The sequence below is a fragment of the Lepisosteus oculatus genome, chromosome 10 (genome assembly GCF_040954835.1).
Source record: "Lepisosteus oculatus isolate fLepOcu1 chromosome 10, fLepOcu1.hap2, whole genome shotgun sequence".
Lineage (NCBI taxonomy): Eukaryota > Metazoa > Chordata > Actinopteri > Semionotiformes > Lepisosteidae > Lepisosteus > Lepisosteus oculatus.
This window is the reverse complement of record NC_090705.1, coordinates 27,230,244-27,247,932: the sequence shown is the minus strand read 5'-3', so window position 1 is coordinate 27,247,932 and position 17,689 is coordinate 27,230,244. Positions and strand designations below refer to the sequence as shown.

The following is a 17,689-nucleotide window of genomic DNA, read 5'->3' as shown; positions in this document are numbered from 1 at the left end:
AAAACCATGGTTATATACTATTAGCTGAAGGTCTGTGGAACAGATCTGAGTCACTTTTGGAGAGGCATAAATGTTTGTTTGGTCGGGAGGGGAATGAGCCCACTCCCTGTCCATCACTGCATGGTCCCAGTCTGGGAACAGCAGGTGATCTTATCAACCCCAGCAGTTTTGAAAGAGACACTTATGTGACAAAATCAAGGTGATTTTCTATTAGCTGTGGGTCTGTAGAATAGATTTGAGGTATTTCTGAAGAGGCACAAATGTTTGTTTGGTCAGGAGGGGAGTGAGACCACTCCCTGCCCATCACTGCATGGTCCCAGTCTGGGAATGGGAGGTGCTCTATAAACCCCAGCAGTTTTGGCAGACACTTATCTAAGAAAATCATGGTGATTTTGTATTAGCTGTGGGTCTGTAGAATAGATTTGAACTACTTTTGGAGAGGCACAATTTTTTTGGTCAGCAATGAGACGTTTTGCTGTCTAGCAGTGCACAGCTCTGTCAATTTGCAAGGAGGAAGTGATATAAAAACACCAGTACGATTGCAAGAAAGCACATACATTATTGAAAAACGGCAATTTCCTATTACCTGTGGGTCTATTTATCACATTCCATCTAGCTTTGAGGATGTACACATTTTTGTTGTGCTATAAATGTGACTTTAACTGGTCCAGGATTATTTTTTATGAGGCAGGTTTAGGGGACTTTTATTTTGAAAGGTGCTGCCAAGCCAGCGTCACTTAATGTAGCCAGCTTCATGCTACTGAGAAAGGGCGCTTATTCTGAGTGTTTGACATTGAGTGATGGGTTCTTCGTCATTAAATTCTTTAAAACAGTTAATGAGAGCTATGATTGATGGTCCGGGATTTGATCGAGTTTTAAGGAAGGTAAGTGGAATTCTAAGGCGTTTGCAGCTGCTTGTCCTGGTAACTACAAATGCTGCCATTTAGGATTTTAATGTCGGTGTCCTCTCATTGTGGTGCGTTTTAGTTGCAGTTTGCGGGACAAGCCTAAATATTTACAGGTATTTTCAGACACCGTCAGCTCGTATTTACTAGATTTGTTTAGGTATCATTTTAGTACTATAACAAAATCATGTTAGTGGTTAGGGAGTCATCAGATAGACACAAGATTGAGGAAGAGTTTCGTTTTGCTTTTCATTTTGCCCACAAACATTACAAAAGTTATCAACTTTAATAATGTATACACGCCTAAAAAACTTGAATGTAAACAACCAGGTTTTTCCGCTCCGTCAAGGAGCACGATTTTAATGCGCATAGAAATAAGGTTAACTTATTGTAACGCTTACTTCCGACAAGCACTGTGTGTAAGAGCCGGCGTACCAGAGCAGGTGACGTCACCGCCCTTCCCTGTGATAGCAGGACTACAGCTACTGGGTGGGCCGTTGAGAGATCTCTCTTTAGCTCACGGGGCTAGGTCGCTGCAGAGAGACGCTGAAGTCCTGGGTTCGTGCCCCGGACGGTGCAGGGGCCGACCAGATGCGGCAAGGGCGCCCGCCTGAGCCCCCGTTGCGTTACATTATTAAAATATTAAAATTCCAGAATCTAATGAAAAATACTGTTAATAACTTAACAGATTGTTTCTTCCAAATGTTTTAGCATTTTTGCTATTTCTAAAGTACAAGCACCAGAAAATCTTTCTACTAGTTTGCCCTGATCGCTCCGGTCTGGTGTGTGATGTGGTGTTGTTGGTACAGATGCACCTCGTGTCTGCCTGCCCGGGGAAAGTGGTGTGTGAGATGAAAGTGGAAGAGGAGCACACGAACCGCGGGGGCACTCTGCACGGGGGGCTGACTGCCACTTTGGTGGATATAGTTTCCACTACGGCCCTGCTTTATACTGAGAGAGCGGAGCCCGGCGTCAGCGTAGACATGAACATCACGTGAGTCTGTTACTCCTCAAGTTTTTACTTCTACAACTGAAACAGACGCATTCATTAAAAATGATTAAACGGCACCTTTGTCCTCGCAGCTCTCTGCCTCCTTGGCGTTCAGTCCTTTAAAATATCATTACAATTCCTTAAAAACTGTAGAAGAGACCTGTTACCTCTAAACTCTCAAAGTAACCATTAAACTGCAATTGAAAGGATATCAATAAGCTCATAATTATGTTCTATTTATTTATAATGTCATAGCCACTACCTGTTATACTGGGAATCATTCTCATTGAATGAATATGGTTCAGGCATCTCCTTTACATTTATGGTATTTTAAAAAAAGTTTTGGACTCCATCAAACTTGCTGAAGAGTGGAAATGTTCAGACCCAAAAGCACTACGGTCAATAGTAAAGTTACCCATTGTGTGAAAATTATCTCTCTCTTGCCTTCCTTTTGGCATCCATTCAGCTATATTGGTCAAGTACAAAAGCAGATTTTTAGTCCTAGTGACTTTTACCTCAAAAGCCAATGTCAAAGCACTGGAAAACAGCTAAGGTGATGTGAAAAAAGAAGTACACCCTCTTTCAATTCTATGGTTTTATACATCAGGACATAACAAAAAATCATCTGGTCCTTACCAGGTCCTAAAATTAGATAAATCTAACCTCAGGTGATGAACAACACATAACAGATTCCACTATGTCATTATTTAACAAAAAAAAACAACATGCAGAAGCCATGTGTGAAAAACTAAGTACACCGCATGATTCAGTAGCTTGTAGAACCACGTTTAGCAGTAATAACTTGAAGTAATCATTTTCTGTAACAGTCTCTCACATCGTTTTGGAGGATTCTTTACAACATTGCTGCAGTTCATTGATGTTTGAGGGCATTCATTTATGCACAGCTCTCTTAAGGCCCCGCAACAGCAACTCAGTGGACTTAAGGTCTGGACTTTGACTTGGCCATTCCAACACCTTGATTCTTTTCTTTTTCAGCCATTCAGTTGTAGATTTGCTTGTGTGTTTGGGAACATTGTCCTGTTGCATGACCCAATTTTAGCCAAGCTTTAGCTGTCGGACAGATGGCCTCACATTCTACTCTAGAATACTTTGGAATAAAGAGGAGTTCATGGTTGACTCGATGACTGCAAGGTGCCCAGGTGCCCAGGTCCTGTGGCTGCAAAATAAGCCCAAATTATCATCCCTCCACCACCATGCTTGACAGTTCTTATGAGGTGTTTGTGGTGATATGCTGTTCGGTTTTAACAAAACATGGCATTGTGCATAATGACCAAACATCTCCACTTTGGTCTCATCGGGCCAAAGGACATTGTTCCAGAAATCTTGTGGTTTGTTCAGATGCAACTTTGCAAACCTAAACTCTGCCGTCATGTTCTTTTTGGAGAGAAGGGGATTTCTCCTGGCTATCATTCCATGAAAGTCATACTTGTTCAGTCTTTTTCTGATACCATTGTCATTAACTTTAACTTTTAACTTGTTAACAAAGGTCTGTAGATCCCTAGATGTAGCTCCTGGGTTCCTTGCGTTTTCTCTGAGCATTATACCATCTAACCTTTGGGTGAATTTGCTGGGACGCCCACTCCTGGGAAGATTGGCAACTGTCTTGGATGTTCTCCATTTGTAAGTAATCCTTCTCACTGTAGAAGGATGGATTTCAGATTGTTTGGAAATGGCCTTATAACCCTTCCCAGATTGATGAGCAGCAACAATTGCTTCTCTGAGTTCATTGCTGATGTTTCTCCTTGGCATGGTGTTAACACACACCTGAGTGCTCCAGACCATCAGACTGCCAAACGTTCTGCTTTTATAGAGGTGGTCACACTTCCTGATGATCAACTAATCAAGTGCATTTGATTAGCAGCACCTGACTGCTAATTACCTTCATAATTCCTATGGAAGCAGTAAGGGTGTACTTATTTTTTCCCACATGGTTTCTGCATTTTGGCTTACTTTTTGTTTTGAGTAAATAATAGTGAAATCTGTTATGTGTTGTCTGTTATCTGAGGTTGGATTTGTCTAGTTATAGCTGGTGAGGACCAGACGATTGTTATGTATGCCCTGATATGTAAAACCATTGAATTGAAAGAGGGTGTACTTTCTTTTTTACGTGGCTGTACATCACACTCATAGAAATAATATATTGTTTAACTGTTATCCCATAGCCGTATTAAAATCTGAGGACAGAAAGAGTGAGGTTTGTGGGGTTGGTGAGGCTCATAGCATGAACTAAATGGAACCATTAATCAGCATACACACTACAGATATTGTGGCTGGGTTTCTGCTCAGAAAAAAAATAACTGTACAATATTACCGTATTTGGAAAATTCTTCTAGAATGACCATATTTATCAGCTACAGGATAACAGCGTAGATTGTGGCAATTATGTTTCATCTTTAGCATAGCAATTAATAACACTTTTTTGCTTTAATGATTAGGTATATGAACACTGCAAAATTGGGAGAGGATGTCCTTATCACTGCCCAGGTTTTGAAGCAAGGACGGACCTTGGCATTTGCAACTGTAGATATCACAAACAAAGAAACAGGAAAGCTCATTGCTCAGGGAAGACACACCAAGCATCTTGGTGGCTGAACAAGACCAGAAGACTGTACACTTCTGAATGGTGTAGAAAATCTAAGAAAAACTGTATCTATTACCTGGCACAAATGCCACTGGTGATCAAAGTGTTTGTGGCAACTATGCCTTTATCTTCACACTTCTAATGTAAGTTATTGGTCTTTGCATCTTGTATAATAGGTGTCTTTTAGAAGCATTTGCTCATATACTTTTAAATACTCAAGGTGAACAGAAATAAAAGTTACTTGTGTGTTCTCTCTTTTAATAATTACAAATTATTGTTTTGTTAAACTCACCCACTTTGGCATGACCAATTGTTTTTCAAGACTCGGTTCACAGTAACGAATCTCATGCAGGAGCTTAGGCATACTGTTGACCCATTTGTGTTTTAAGAGCTCCATTCCACAAGTCCATCATCAGTAGTATAGCGTACCTGCAATCTCTTGTGGGGTCACAGGAATCACCGAGAGACGAGAGTTCCCGGACAACCTCAGGGAGGCACTAGGTTAATTGTGCTCTGGTTCTTGTGGAATCCTGATCACAGTCAGCTAGTGACATGACTCAGACAAGCATCTTTACTGATTGCATCACTCTGGAGGCCCCTTGTATGAACCCCTTCTGAAGAACTAAGTGAATCTTTAGTAAAGGGCATGGAATAATAAACTTTTAAAAATGTTTGTACTATGAGCTACAATTCATATTGCATGAACAAAGATGTTCACAAGATATGTTTTCTTTACAATCTTTGTGCCATCCAATATCCACTTGTTAATCAACCTGGATTATAAAACAAAAACTAGCACTTCATCAGACTAATAGAAAATACGATCATGTCTTCATCAATGTGCAGTAGATCTCTATCTGGTTTATTGCACTTAAACCCCAGTGAATTGGTAGGACTTGGGTGCACCTCTGATCTGACATACTGGAAAATCACAAGTGCTTTTGGATAGAAGAATACTCATTGTTGCACTGCGAGCCAAGGTTACACTAGTTGTCTCTAATTCACTGAATGCAGATTTGGTCAAAAACTAGACCTTCCCACGTATTCTTATATGTGTATCATAGAATTTGTTAGTCACAGTGGTAGCTGTACATGCATTCTGTACTGAGATGTGATGGAAAAATCCACACTTCCCTACAATTATCCATCTGCATGACATTTCTATGAATACAGCAAACTTACAGATGCAACTAAGAAGGTGCAACTTTAACCTTTGCAGGTGAAAATACGCAGTCTAAGACTGATCTGTATTTTGATGTTTAAAATAGGGTGAAAGTATTCCAAGACATGGCTTCATTAAAAATAAGTGGGAAATTACTTTAAAGAGTTTGTAAAAACTTTAAGTTGCATTTTTATAGCACTTTCCACCCTAAGGATCCCAAAATGCTTTATATACAGGGGGGGTCCACTCCATCACTTAAAGGCAGCATCCATCTACAAGATGTTTGGAAGTTATTAATGAGAAGTGAGAAATAGCTTCACTAATTGAATTAAAGGAATCTTTATGTAAAACAGATTAAACTCCAACCTGGGTTTGAACAGTCAGGCCACCTTCTTAAGAACATGGGATTTTTCATGGCTAAGGACAAAATAACCCACTCAACCAGCAACCTTATTTTACTTACATGTATCATGACCAATACCGACACCCTAGCTTAGCTTCCGAGATAAAAAAAAAAACAGACTAAAAGTTGGCAACACTGCTGAAAATACACTCAATATCAAATATCAGCATTCTTGCCAACTCGGGATTATTTCCATTCAGTTTACTTGTACCTGCTCCCCAGCAAGTTATCTTCTATACTTTGGCTCATGATCAAAAGATCTTAAAGCACCTAGCAGAATACAGGATCTACAACATTTACAGTACTGTTGGAAAAAAAATGGAAGATACACTGGTTATACCTGTAGATATTTATGTTTACTGTAGGTTTAATGTGCAGGCAGCATGATGTAGCTTCTCGGTCAAAATCTTTGATATTATAGCTTTAAATGTGCTTTTGCTCATTTTTAGTAATTTAAGTTATACACAGCTATTTCTGCTTTCTGTCCCACAAATCTAAGTACAGGGGTTAAGAGAATGGATCATAAAACTTCCCGCTTTCTTGACGTTTACCAAGTTTTGATTTCATGTGTTGACAAACACATTAAATGAGGACTATTTTATTTGCTATTCAAGCTTTCTGAATAAGTCTGGCAAGCAAACACTGCCACTTTCCTAAGAGTGTATATAAGTGTATATATATATAATACCCACCTGATATGAAATTGTAGTAAGGCTTCTTATCGGATGTATACAATTTTAAGAGATACATTTGTACCTCTCAAGGAAAAGACAGGCATCCAATAAATTTACAGACAAAACAATTCTATTTTCACCCTTTATTTCAGTTTGCTGATTTAACAGGAGGCAAATATAAATTTGCCGATTTGTGCCTTTATACCCAGTAAAGCCAGCTTACAATTAACCCCATCCCATTAAAGCAATGCAAGAATTTCCTACTCTTCAAGAGTTTTTTGCCTGTCAAAAGAAAAAAAAGTCTTAAATCTAAACACTTCCATTACGTTTTTCTCCACAGCTTATAACTGCTTGGTACATGAGCTTCCCCCCACTTTTTTTAAGTTTTCCCCAAATAAATCCCACAACATGTTTTCAGTAGCCAGAGAATAGTGCATGACTTCCTTGTATGGTTACAACTTATATGACCGTATGCATTTGAAAAACATTACGTCTTAAGCTTTTTTCTGCCATTTTGCATCACATCATTATTGTACCCTCATCCTACAAGCTGTCCATGCTCCTGTTTTTATTTAGGGTCTGCCTGGCTTAAATGTGTGTAAATTTTCACTAAGTAATACGTTTTAAAATACATCATAGCCAATTCAGAGAAAGAGATCCAAAAATAAAAGAGCCAGCAAAACTCAACACTTGTCAGCAGAAAAAAAATAAACAGAAAGGCAATGCCTACACTTAATGATCTTTGACGAGGCTCCTCACCTTATTTCTCTGCTTTTTTAGGATTTATAACAGATTTCGAGAAATCAAACTTCCACTCACTTGCCCTCTCTCATCCCAGATTACCTAACTGCAACAAAAAAATCTCTGGTAGCACTGATCCTGTGAAAAATACAAACGAGTAGACTATCGTTCATGACAGGGACACACAACCAGTACAAAATGAGAGGACCGTCATTAAGACTTTAGTCATTTGTTCCTGTTTTGTGTATAGAGTTCTTTCCATCACCGGTTTCCGGGACAATGCTGCTCCAAGGGAACAACCGTTCAAGACAAATCAATGTTCGTGCAGGTTCACATGAAAAGAAGGAAAAAAATATACAGTAAGTTTGGTAGGAAATAAAATTATGAGTGAATGAGAGAAGAAGCTCCAGGGATGCATGAAAAAATGGTTAACAAAAGGAGTGTTCCAAGCACGAGTTCACTTGTCATTAAAAAGGAATCTCTGTGGAGGTGAGGAGGCGAGCTTGCTGTTGTGGTTTCTAGGATCTTCCCTGTATGGCTAGGCGATGACCCTAGTCTGGCATGTAGGGATGGAGGTTGTCCTCAATGCCCCCAACCCCCCAGCAGGTCAGCTGGTCCTGTGGCAGGTAAAGGCAGATGCTGCACAACTTGAAAACTGTGGCCTGTTTTCTTGGAGTCTGTTTGACCAGGAAAGAGGAAAAAATGAATTAGCTCACTATAGAGGAAAAGATGGATGAGGATCTTCAAATTCATCAGGACATCAGGGTAATTGGAGTAGAATACTGCTAGGAACCTCTTCTACTCAAAATTACTAAGGAGAATGATAAGAAAACTGCAACTAAGACCATAAAGCCAAAATCTGTAGTCTGCCTTATGATAGTGATTATTAACCAATTAATCAATTTATGAGTTCAGAAATTACCATCTTCTATTTTAAACCAATATATGCAAAGATTACAACCTTCAGCTCAAAAGAACAGATTTAACTGTTACTGAAAGGCCAATTTAGTGTACTTTACAACACTGGATTAGTTGTTTCATTGGTATGGATTAGTTTCACAAATAGTTTTTGAATATTACTAACAAAAAGAGACATACTTTAAATACATTTTGATTATACCTAAAATGTACAACTGTGATTATCCAATCGAGACTCTGTGGTCGGAGTTGAAAATTCCTGTTCACCAATAGTCCCCATCCAACTTGAGAGTGCTTGAGCAGTTTTGCAATAAACAATGGACAAAAAATGCAGTTTCCAGATGTGCGAAGCTGGTCAAGACTTAGTAAAGAAAACTAATTTCTGTCAAATGCCCCTACACTGACGTCACAAAAGTGACAAACACCAACTCACGATGGGGAGGGGGGATGAACACTTATGTAAACAGTTACTTTGTTTTACAGTTGTGTGCTAAAGTTTAGGGACCCCTGGATATATTGTATATTTCAGTGAACCTCCAAGTTAAAAGTAGTTGACAAATCTCAACATGGTACATTTGTCTTCAAATTATAATGCAGAAATACTATATATTTGCTGATTCTAACAGATTTAAAACATGAAAGTGAATGTTGCATGTGCAAACGTTTGGGCAACCTTCCAGTTGATTCATTACTACTTTTTATTTTTTCCCCAAAAAGTTATAAGTGGCTATAAAAAAAGTCTCTAAACACTTCCACCTTCAACTGTAAGAATCATCACTAAAATTGTTAAAGGTTACGGTTCGAGTCAGGGCAATATCTAGACCCAGAAAAATCTCCGAAACATCTCTGATAGAACTGCTCACAAACAGGTTAGATCTGCAAAGCAGAAGCCATAGATCACTGCAAAGGATCTACAGAAGTTTATCCAACATGAGTAGTTGTTCACATGTCTACAGTACAAAGTTACATGGGAGAGCTGTCAGAAGGACTACAATCTGATCTCAAACGTCAACACCTAAAGTATGCAAAACAAAACCTTAATAAGCCGAAAACTTTATGGAACAGAGTGCTATGGACTGATGAAAATTTTTTTTTTTCCAAAAAGCACAGAAAAGAACATCTGTCAACAAATTAATTTGACTAAATATCAACAAATCCTAAAAGAAATTGAAGAACAGAGGTTGAATATTTCCACAAGACAACCTTCAAAACATACCTCAAACTCAACCATAAATTACTTACAAGAACAAAAGATCAAGGTTCTTGAATGGCCTTCACAGTTCATAGACTTGAATAGGGGGGGGGGGGGGGGGGACATACAGTGCGTGCAAGAAGACCTAAGAATATTTCTGAGCTAGAAGGGTTCTGCAAGGAAGAGTGGGAATAAATTCCAAAAGCAAGAATAGAAAGATTAAGCAGGCTAGAGGAAATGTTTGGAAGCTGTGATTTCTGCCAAAAGAGGTGTTACAAAATATTGACTGACAGGGTGCCCATACCTTTGCATTTGTCATATTCACTTTTTTAATATTTTGAATATCTAAAAAACTGTTAATACTAATTAAGCATTAAAATATGAGGAAAGATGTCATGTTTAAGTTTGTACCATGCAAAAAAAGGTTGCGTCAACATCTTTGTACTTAGAGGTTCACATACAATTTTACCAAGAGTGCCTAAACGTTTTGCACACAATTGTATATTTTAATTAATTTTAGAATGTTGTGTTAAAGGAGGAATTTTTTGAGGATGTTGTCTGAATATGGATGCTGTACTCCATGACCAGGATAAGGAAACACTGCCCTATTTCATAGGTTTTCATATAAACCTATGAAAAAAAGACTGCCAAGTAAAAGTGTAATTAATAATAATTTCTTACATTTTGTGTGATTTTCAAATCCAAAGTGCTTCGTAAGTACAAGGGATTCATACTTCACCTACACTAAAGTGTAGCACCTACCTGGGTGACACATGGCAGTAATTATGCACAGCCTCACTGTACAGCACAGGTCACTGAAGGTCCAGACAAATGCACCTCAACAATCACCCCTCTTTCAGAGTCACTAAGTCACTCCTCTAGCAGCTGTGCTAACTCATAATTATAGGTAACTGGACTTGTCCAGCATTTTTACACACGCTAAGAATGTTGTGATACTGTTTGCCAAACTGACACCTCTGTGGAAGCCCTTGCTTTCATACTAGACTTACACAGGTATTTTCCAGCTCTTAACCCTGAAACTACCAATTCAGACTTTCTTATTCTGCAAAAGACAAAACTCCTTATAGTGGGAGACAGACCTCTTGTGTATAGCGCCATGTCTATGGAACTCATTGCCCAAATCTATTAGGTCAACACCTGTTTTGTGTAATTTGTGCACTACTTAACTGTTTTGCACTTCTTGCAAGTACTCATTAAATTGTTTTGTATTCGTGCTTGTTGTGAGTGCTGTCATTTAACTTTTATGCCTAATCCTGCCTCAGTAATAAATCACATTGGTATTTTTATATTAATTTGCATGGCATGTACAGTAAGTGGGAGTAGCAGGACTGTATTAACTCATAAAAGGAATGAAGGGGCAAATCTACAATCTACAAAGATCACTTTTTCAATGGTCAACTGATCTCTCATATTGCGATTACATGGCTGTTGGAGGGTGAACGTACAACCCCCAACTAAACCCAAATATCAACCTACATGAACCAATCAACAGCCAAATGAACTAGACTTTAAAAGCCCCCGAGTGAAAATACAGCCTCCCAGCATGAGGTTACCTGTAAGTGTTGTCTGTCCATAAAGAGGAACACAGACTGACTGGGGTTATTCATGACCATTCCAGCCTTGTCCTTTCGGCTCAGTGCATGCAGGAACTGCTTCTCGTAGTCTCCATGATGAAACTCAAACTTGGCCTGAAATAAACAAAGTCACTTATTTCTTCCATTGGCCTGACTTAACTCTCCCCTACCTGGCCTATAGCCTTCATACAATAGCTTTCAACACCAGGCCTCATTCAATGTGCACAAGCTGCTCAATGAGTTTGACTTCTGCTTCCTCACATAAAATCTGCTGTGAATTCACAAAAAAAGTCAAAGATAGGCAATGCAACAGGAAAGGACAAACTTTGGATTTAATTACAGCAGTCCATCACATATATACCCTGACCATTTATCCACCAGGAACAGAAAGAGTCATCACAATAAAAGAGCTAAACCACTTTTTATTCAAGAACAGTGAATGTATTTGTGAATTTAACTTAGGCAATATGCCATCTACATTTCATACTTTCAGTTTTGTTTTTTGTTATTTTAAAATGATATATATTGTAACACTGTGCTCACATTTAAATGGTAAGACACTGGTATACCTATTCCGGCATCTTCAGTACACTGCCTGCGCTCTGATACTAATGAGGTAAGTTATATTAGAAACTCCACCAAACTCGGTCCTGATGGCCATATGTTCCTTATGCTATAATAATTATTTTTGACACCAACATTTTGTTTTAAAGAGAGCATGGGGTTCACCTAGTCTACATCACAGCAGACCAGTAACCATTCTTTACATACACAAAGAGCAAGTCTCTTCATATATGAAAAAATTAAAATTAGAAACTCAAAGGATTTTTTTTAGAATACTGAATTACTCTCTTTAAGATACCAGCAATGGGAACTCAAGTTGACTACAAGCATAAAGGTTTTGAATATATTCTCTCCACATCCATCTTGCTTATATCTAATTAAATGACATTCATTGCATTTTATCTTTCACAGATCTTGTTCATATGAGGATTCTAAGCACACTTTATGGTGTGCATAAAAATATGGACCAAATATTTGATTTAAGGTTATAATACAATGAAGTTGTTACATCCCACTCAAATGAAACTGCATTTTCTCTGGTGCAATTCTCTTGCATAAAAAAGGAACTGAATCTTGGATATATTTCAAATAAAGTTTCCTCTTCTGTGACTAGAACAGTTGTGCCAAGAGTTTTACCAAGAGTGCCTAATTTCTTCATTCTCCTGAATCTGTCCCAGTAGGTCCTTTCAACATGAAAGCTGGTTTAACATTTTCATTTACTACATCAAATAAGCAAAAACATTAAAACAGCCTGCCTAGACTCCATAGGGAACAAATAACAGCTCAGCATAAGTGTAATTTAGTTGGAATGGTCAGATGTTTTCATTACCTTGGCATTATTGTTTTTAAAACACTATGACTCCATAATCAATAAGATTTCAGCACTGTAATACATTTGATTTAGTATACCCTAAAATATTAAGTGACTTTTTAGTCTCAAATATTGGACTAGCCCTTTATTCCAAGGAATAAAAGTAATCAAAATGTGCAATTTTATAAACAATGGCAGTTTCTATGTACAGACTGTAGGTAGGTCCACCTGAACAGGCCTAAAGGGCTCATCTTCAGATCCCTTCCATCTGGAGAACAGAAGACAGACTATCTTCTCAATGTCATTACGAGGCCAAAGAATGAAATCCATCTCCTGGGTACAACCTATGACATCCTGCAATTGAAGAAACAGTATGTCAAACAAACTCAAACCAATAAGACAGCAGCATTACCACCTTGTTGTCCAATCACTGCTCTCGCTTCACTATCTCTCAAAATTTAGATTTGAGAGACACTACACATACAGTACACAATTATGACAACAGCATTACCACCTTATGGCTTGGTCACATTAGATCTCAGAAGCAAAGCAAGGCTGGGTCTGATCAATACTGGGAGAGACAGAGAAAACCAAGTTGCTGATGTACATGGTGCTGGTGGACAAGTAGGTTGAGCTCTTTGCAGGGCAGAATTTTCACCAAAGCCATTCACCCTTTTTAAACATCAACCTGATGTCCTTACTACTTAGGATTATTAAAGACGATGAAAGGGATAAGAGAATCTGATTCAAACTTTAACAAGAAAATAATATTCTCTGATACAGACTCATGCAGAATAAATGACAAACTAGCCTTCATATGAAATAATAAGGAGCAATGCAATATTATCCAACAGACAACCAAAAATAACATATACTTGAATTCTTAATTAAATCTGTACAAGGTTCTACACAAGTCTGAACATTACTTACCCTGCGCATGGAGTGATAGCGAGGGGCATGTAACTGCACCACATCCTTCTGCAGCAGTTCTAAAGAACTTTCTAAGGAGTAGCTGGAATCCCTCACACCTTTAAGGATATTCTCTTCATAGTTATTCGTCATAACTGGTACCACTTCAGCTACTTCGAAAAGCGCAGACTTCTTCTTCTGAATTAGGAAAAGACAAAGGCACCTGTTAATGTTCAGGGTATCCCCAATACCCAAAAAAGAGCACAACCCAGGAAATCAATCACAGGAAATGAAAGTAAGAACAAGGAAAAAAGGTCACTCGGACCCTCCCAAAAAGGACACAAGCTCAGATCAACTAACATCTGAATACTTATAAAGAACTTAAGTTTTGCTTAATTGCCCAAGAAAGCCAACCTCCTTTACTACAATGTCAGTTTGATTTGACTGTAGAAATGGCTGTCCTGACCTTCCTCCTCTCTGACAGCTCCTCATCACCCTCACTCACACACAAACCCAACCACCACATCTTTTCAGGGATAAGGGCTTTCCTTACACATAATGCTGATTGTAACTTGCACTGTACCCACGTTTTGAAGTCCTGACATATATACCAATGTATGTAGCTCAGCAGGACCCCTGAAGACAGCTCTCACTGTTGCCCAAAAGCAATTCAAATGTTACTTCCACAATATTAAAGAACTTAAACATAACACACAATTAAGAGTATCCAATCCTAGTTTGGTGGATAGCACTCCAGGTTTTCTGTGTCTCTTTGAATCATTATCAACTCAGTGTTAACTGTACTAAATTTAGGTATCTCCCAAAGACAGGAAAACAGGATTTGAGAGACAGGAAAACCAAATCACAATCATCGACATTTGGAATTGGGAGATTCCTGCATTAAAGAATATAAACTTGATAATGTATATTTTATACATCACACTCACCTTTTCTTTAAACACAAATGCGATGTACATCTTGAAATCGAACTGGTCAGCTAAAGATTCCTTTTTTTTCCTAAGCTGAGCACGAAGTCGGTTCATGGTTTGTTTTCTCCGTGAGTTTGGGTCCCCCATTGCGACTTACTGATGGTGGCTTTCCTTAATATTTTATAACTAGGGGCATGATATGCCAAGTTCCCTTCTTGGAAACTAGTTAAAAGTAAAGGCGTCTAAGCTAAGTGGAAGTTCTACTCTAGATCTACTAAAAGATAAGATTTTAAATAACTTAAGTCATTTTCCCCAGTGTTGATGAAAAGGTGTGGGAGGGAGGGGGTATTAATTAAATACAGCTAATTATTTTTAAGAAATCATATTGATGACTTATGTGAATCACGCTAGTTATGCTTTAAATATACGAAAACAAATTCAGCCACTCAGTTTCACAAAAGGGTCCGAATAAAAACGGCGAGTTTAACTAATCGAAAGAAAATAAATCAAATTAAGATGTAGTACACTTCTACACAAAACGCAACTGACACGAACCGAAAGGATGCTATCAAACCCATGCCGACACAAATCGCTACAGAAATATAAAAAGTACACTTTTAAATTTGTCTTCTCCCAGCCTCATTCATGACTGGTGTTTTCTGTTTTTTTTTTTGTAGAGATACTTAGGTTTATGAACGCGTTGTTAAGGGATATGGGGTACAGCGGATCGCGGCAGGGAAACGCAGATGCCAGGAAACGATGGCTCCAGACGCAACAGAAAAAAACGGAGAAGTCATATCGGAGCTCACTGGCATTAGCACTGGCCCAGCAGCCGTGCTCATAATGACGGCGTTTTGTGTTTTCAAGGAGCCTGCTATACAGACGATACTACTACATCTTACCTACGTTGCTCGGCTGAATCGCGTCCTGCCAGTAAAGCTGCACTTAGTTTCTCCTACATCCTCCGTCAGCGGCGGCTCTTCGGATGAAGGTTCGAGCGCGTATTATGACATTATTAAACCGACTTTAATATTTCGCCATTTTTACGCGCTTTATACCCTCCCTCTTCATTTCGTTCTTAGATTAACATCACAAAAGGCTATTCGATTTTTTATCTTTTCTCTCGCTTTCTTTTTTATAAATAGTTCTAACTTGCGTGTTTTTGTTTTTTTTTTTCACTCGTCAGCCTCCACCCACCAACAAGCCATGTCAAGATAAATTGACAAACCAGCCGAAATCCTCCATTCTTTCAAACGATACACGGCGCGGTTTGCTCCCTGGTGGACCCATATTCAACAATTAATGTATAAAATGATGTTTGCTCGATTAATCCGTGTCTTAGGCCCCGCGATCCCCCTTGGTCTAAAATAATAAGTGCCCTCTGCGAAACGAACAACCCAAAATGGCTGAAAAACGTCATGCACCATGACTACTTAAATGTGGTTTGTTTTAAAACATGGGACGAGTTTCATTTCTATAATTACTTTAGCTCTTTAAATAATGCAATTTTTGTGTTTCGTTGCAAAATATCTCAATCAAAAATATTTTAAAGTATAACATTTTACGGAAGAGGGGGGTGTCCCGGAGTTAACGTGAAAGAAGACCAACAACCGTAAATACCAGAATAGACGCTGCTACAGATATGGCAGATACGAGTGTGCTCTATAGACATGGTCAGACATAACGGGCAAAATTAATGATCTACTCTTATACGGAATCTCAAGTCTCTCATTTCATCACAAACGGTTTTACAGTATCTTCGAGGAAAATATGAAAACCGACCCACTGTAATTGTGCTAGAGGTGACAATTGCTCTGTTTCTCCAGGTACAACGGTAGTTATAAAATCCTTTATCTGGTTGCTCTAGCTATGGTAGCTTGGCGGCGCTACAACACAGGTGAAAGTTTTTTTGTAACAAAGTTAGTGATAGAATGGGACTTGAGGGGAAGTTTTCTTTACGCAAGGGGTTGTGGGAGTTTGGAAAGAGAACAAGGAATGAAAATGGGCTATCTGTATATTCCACAAATTCACAGTGAATCGACCTCTTGGACACCAAATAATAGAAAAATCGACGTTAACATACATCTACAATATAATGTAGATGTATGTTAACGCCTGAAGATGGCTCCACGGCTGAAACGTTGTGTTTTCTTTCTTCTCTTTTCAGCATGGAGTGAACCTATTGTTCCTTTGCAGCCTACGCATGCTGACGCAGCTACCCACCTGAACTACAATATAATGTGTTTAATTATACAATTATTAATTCTGTATTTAACACCTATGGCTTGCATAATTACAATAAGCAAAATTCAGAACCACTTATTGTATAGTCTTTCATTTCTGTATATTGAGTTAATGCGTGTCTCATTCCACTGATTAAATAAAGCACTGAAACACAACTCCAAGCGGGGCTTTGATAGGGATCTGTGTGCTTTTAATGGTTTATTCATATTTCCATTTTACAGTATCTAAAAAAGTCACAGCAGTTGTTAGTAACCGCTCTTCATATGACTGCACAACCTATTTGGCATAATTCTATTGATAATATATCAGTCTGTATGTTCTTACTGTAACAGTTAAGTTTCGGCAAAACGAGTACAGAAACGTCATATTACAGGGTTGCATGTAATTTCTACAAGTTACGCACCGTATTACGTGAAATTATTTTGAAACTGATTCGTTTAGTACCGTATAACAAAGTCTGCGATTAACAATTATCTAATTTCAAAGGGTATCACAGCATTATCTTACTTTATCACAGCTCCCGTCGCCGCCTTTGATGCTGTAATCCTGTCTGTTGCGTCTAACTGCTGACAAGCAACCATTGCTTGAAGTAAGAGCTCGTACACGTGAGTTCCCACGATAGCTCAGACTTTTAATTGTTCTGTGTTATATGAATGTAACAGTCTCCACAATAAAGAGCGCACCACCCATTATTAATGTATACCGGATTTGCCATTCTCTACTATATGTAGGCCTATATGCTTCCCCATGGTTTAAAAAATGTTTTAATAAACAACACTTACGCTCTGCTTTTACCGTGATGTATCACGGTATATTTTCATAACAGGTGATTTATATACTATCATAAACTGCAGCTGATGAAAGTTTTCAATGAAGTTCAAATCACCAATATGTAGATTATGATATAAAGCCTTTAAAAACTTTTTGCGGGAAAAAGTTCAGTTTTGTCAGGTAAACCACTAAACAAAGCACAATGGAATATGTTTTACAGGAAAATGGGTGCTGCTGATGAAGTATTTCATAAATATTACAGAAAATTAAATTAGTGT

At 38.4% G+C, this 17,689-nt stretch overlaps 2 protein-coding genes across 3 annotated transcripts; one reads left to right on the top strand and one right to left on the bottom strand.

The window, feature by feature from the left end:
- Positions 1-728: 728 nt before the first annotated feature.
- acot13 (acyl-CoA thioesterase 13) lies at positions 729-4,769 on the top strand. Its single transcript, XM_006635712.3, has 3 exons — positions 729-884; positions 1,715-1,899; positions 4,353-4,769. The coding sequence occupies exons 1-3, from the start codon at positions 801-803 to the stop codon at positions 4,507-4,509; spliced, it is 426 nt and encodes a 141-aa protein (XP_006635775.1). The 5' UTR covers positions 729-800; the 3' UTR covers positions 4,510-4,769.
- A 2,096-nt stretch (positions 4,770-6,865) lies between these two features.
- On the bottom strand, positions 6,866-15,822 carry c10h6orf62 (chromosome 10 C6orf62 homolog). Of its 2 annotated transcripts, none has more exons than XM_015357270.2 (5): positions 14,415-15,822; positions 13,489-13,665; positions 12,772-12,912; positions 11,163-11,297; positions 6,866-8,155 (listed from the first exon to the last, which is right to left on the bottom strand). In XM_015357270.2, the coding sequence occupies exons 1-5, from the start codon at positions 14,541-14,543 to the stop codon at positions 8,030-8,032; spliced, it is 708 nt and encodes a 235-aa protein (XP_015212756.1). In that variant the 5' UTR covers positions 14,544-15,822; the 3' UTR covers positions 6,866-8,029. The 2 variants fall into 2 exon arrangements, with proteins under 2 accessions (XP_015212756.1, XP_006635756.1); XM_006635693.3 differs by having other exon boundaries at positions 12,787-12,912; positions 14,415-15,820.
- Positions 15,823-17,689: the final 1,867 nt, after the last annotated feature.

Excerpts from the sequence above, each read along its gene's own strand:
- acot13 (XM_006635712.3), top strand. The coding sequence starts at position 801 with ATGGGTTCTTCGTCATTAAATTCTTTAAAACAGTTAATGAGAGCTATG. Across the intron at positions 885-1,714 it reads TTGATCGAGTTTTAAGGAAG|ATGCACCTCGTGTCTGCCTG; the intron begins GTAAGTGGAATT and ends TTGTTGGTACAG. Across the intron at positions 1,900-4,352 it reads AGCGTAGACATGAACATCAC|GTATATGAACACTGCAAAAT; the intron begins GTGAGTCTGTTA and ends TTTAATGATTAG.
- c10h6orf62 (XM_015357270.2), bottom strand. The coding sequence starts at position 14,543 with ATGGGGGACCCAAACTCACGGAGAAAACAAACCATGAACCGACTTCGT. Across the intron at positions 12,913-13,488 it reads GCTATCACTCCATGCGCAGG|GATGTCATAGGTTGTACCCA; the intron begins GTAAGTAATGTT and ends CTTCAATTGCAG. Across the intron at positions 11,298-12,771 it reads TTCAGGTGGACCTACCTACA|GCCAAGTTTGAGTTTCATCA; the intron begins GTCTGTACATAG and ends TGTTTATTTCAG.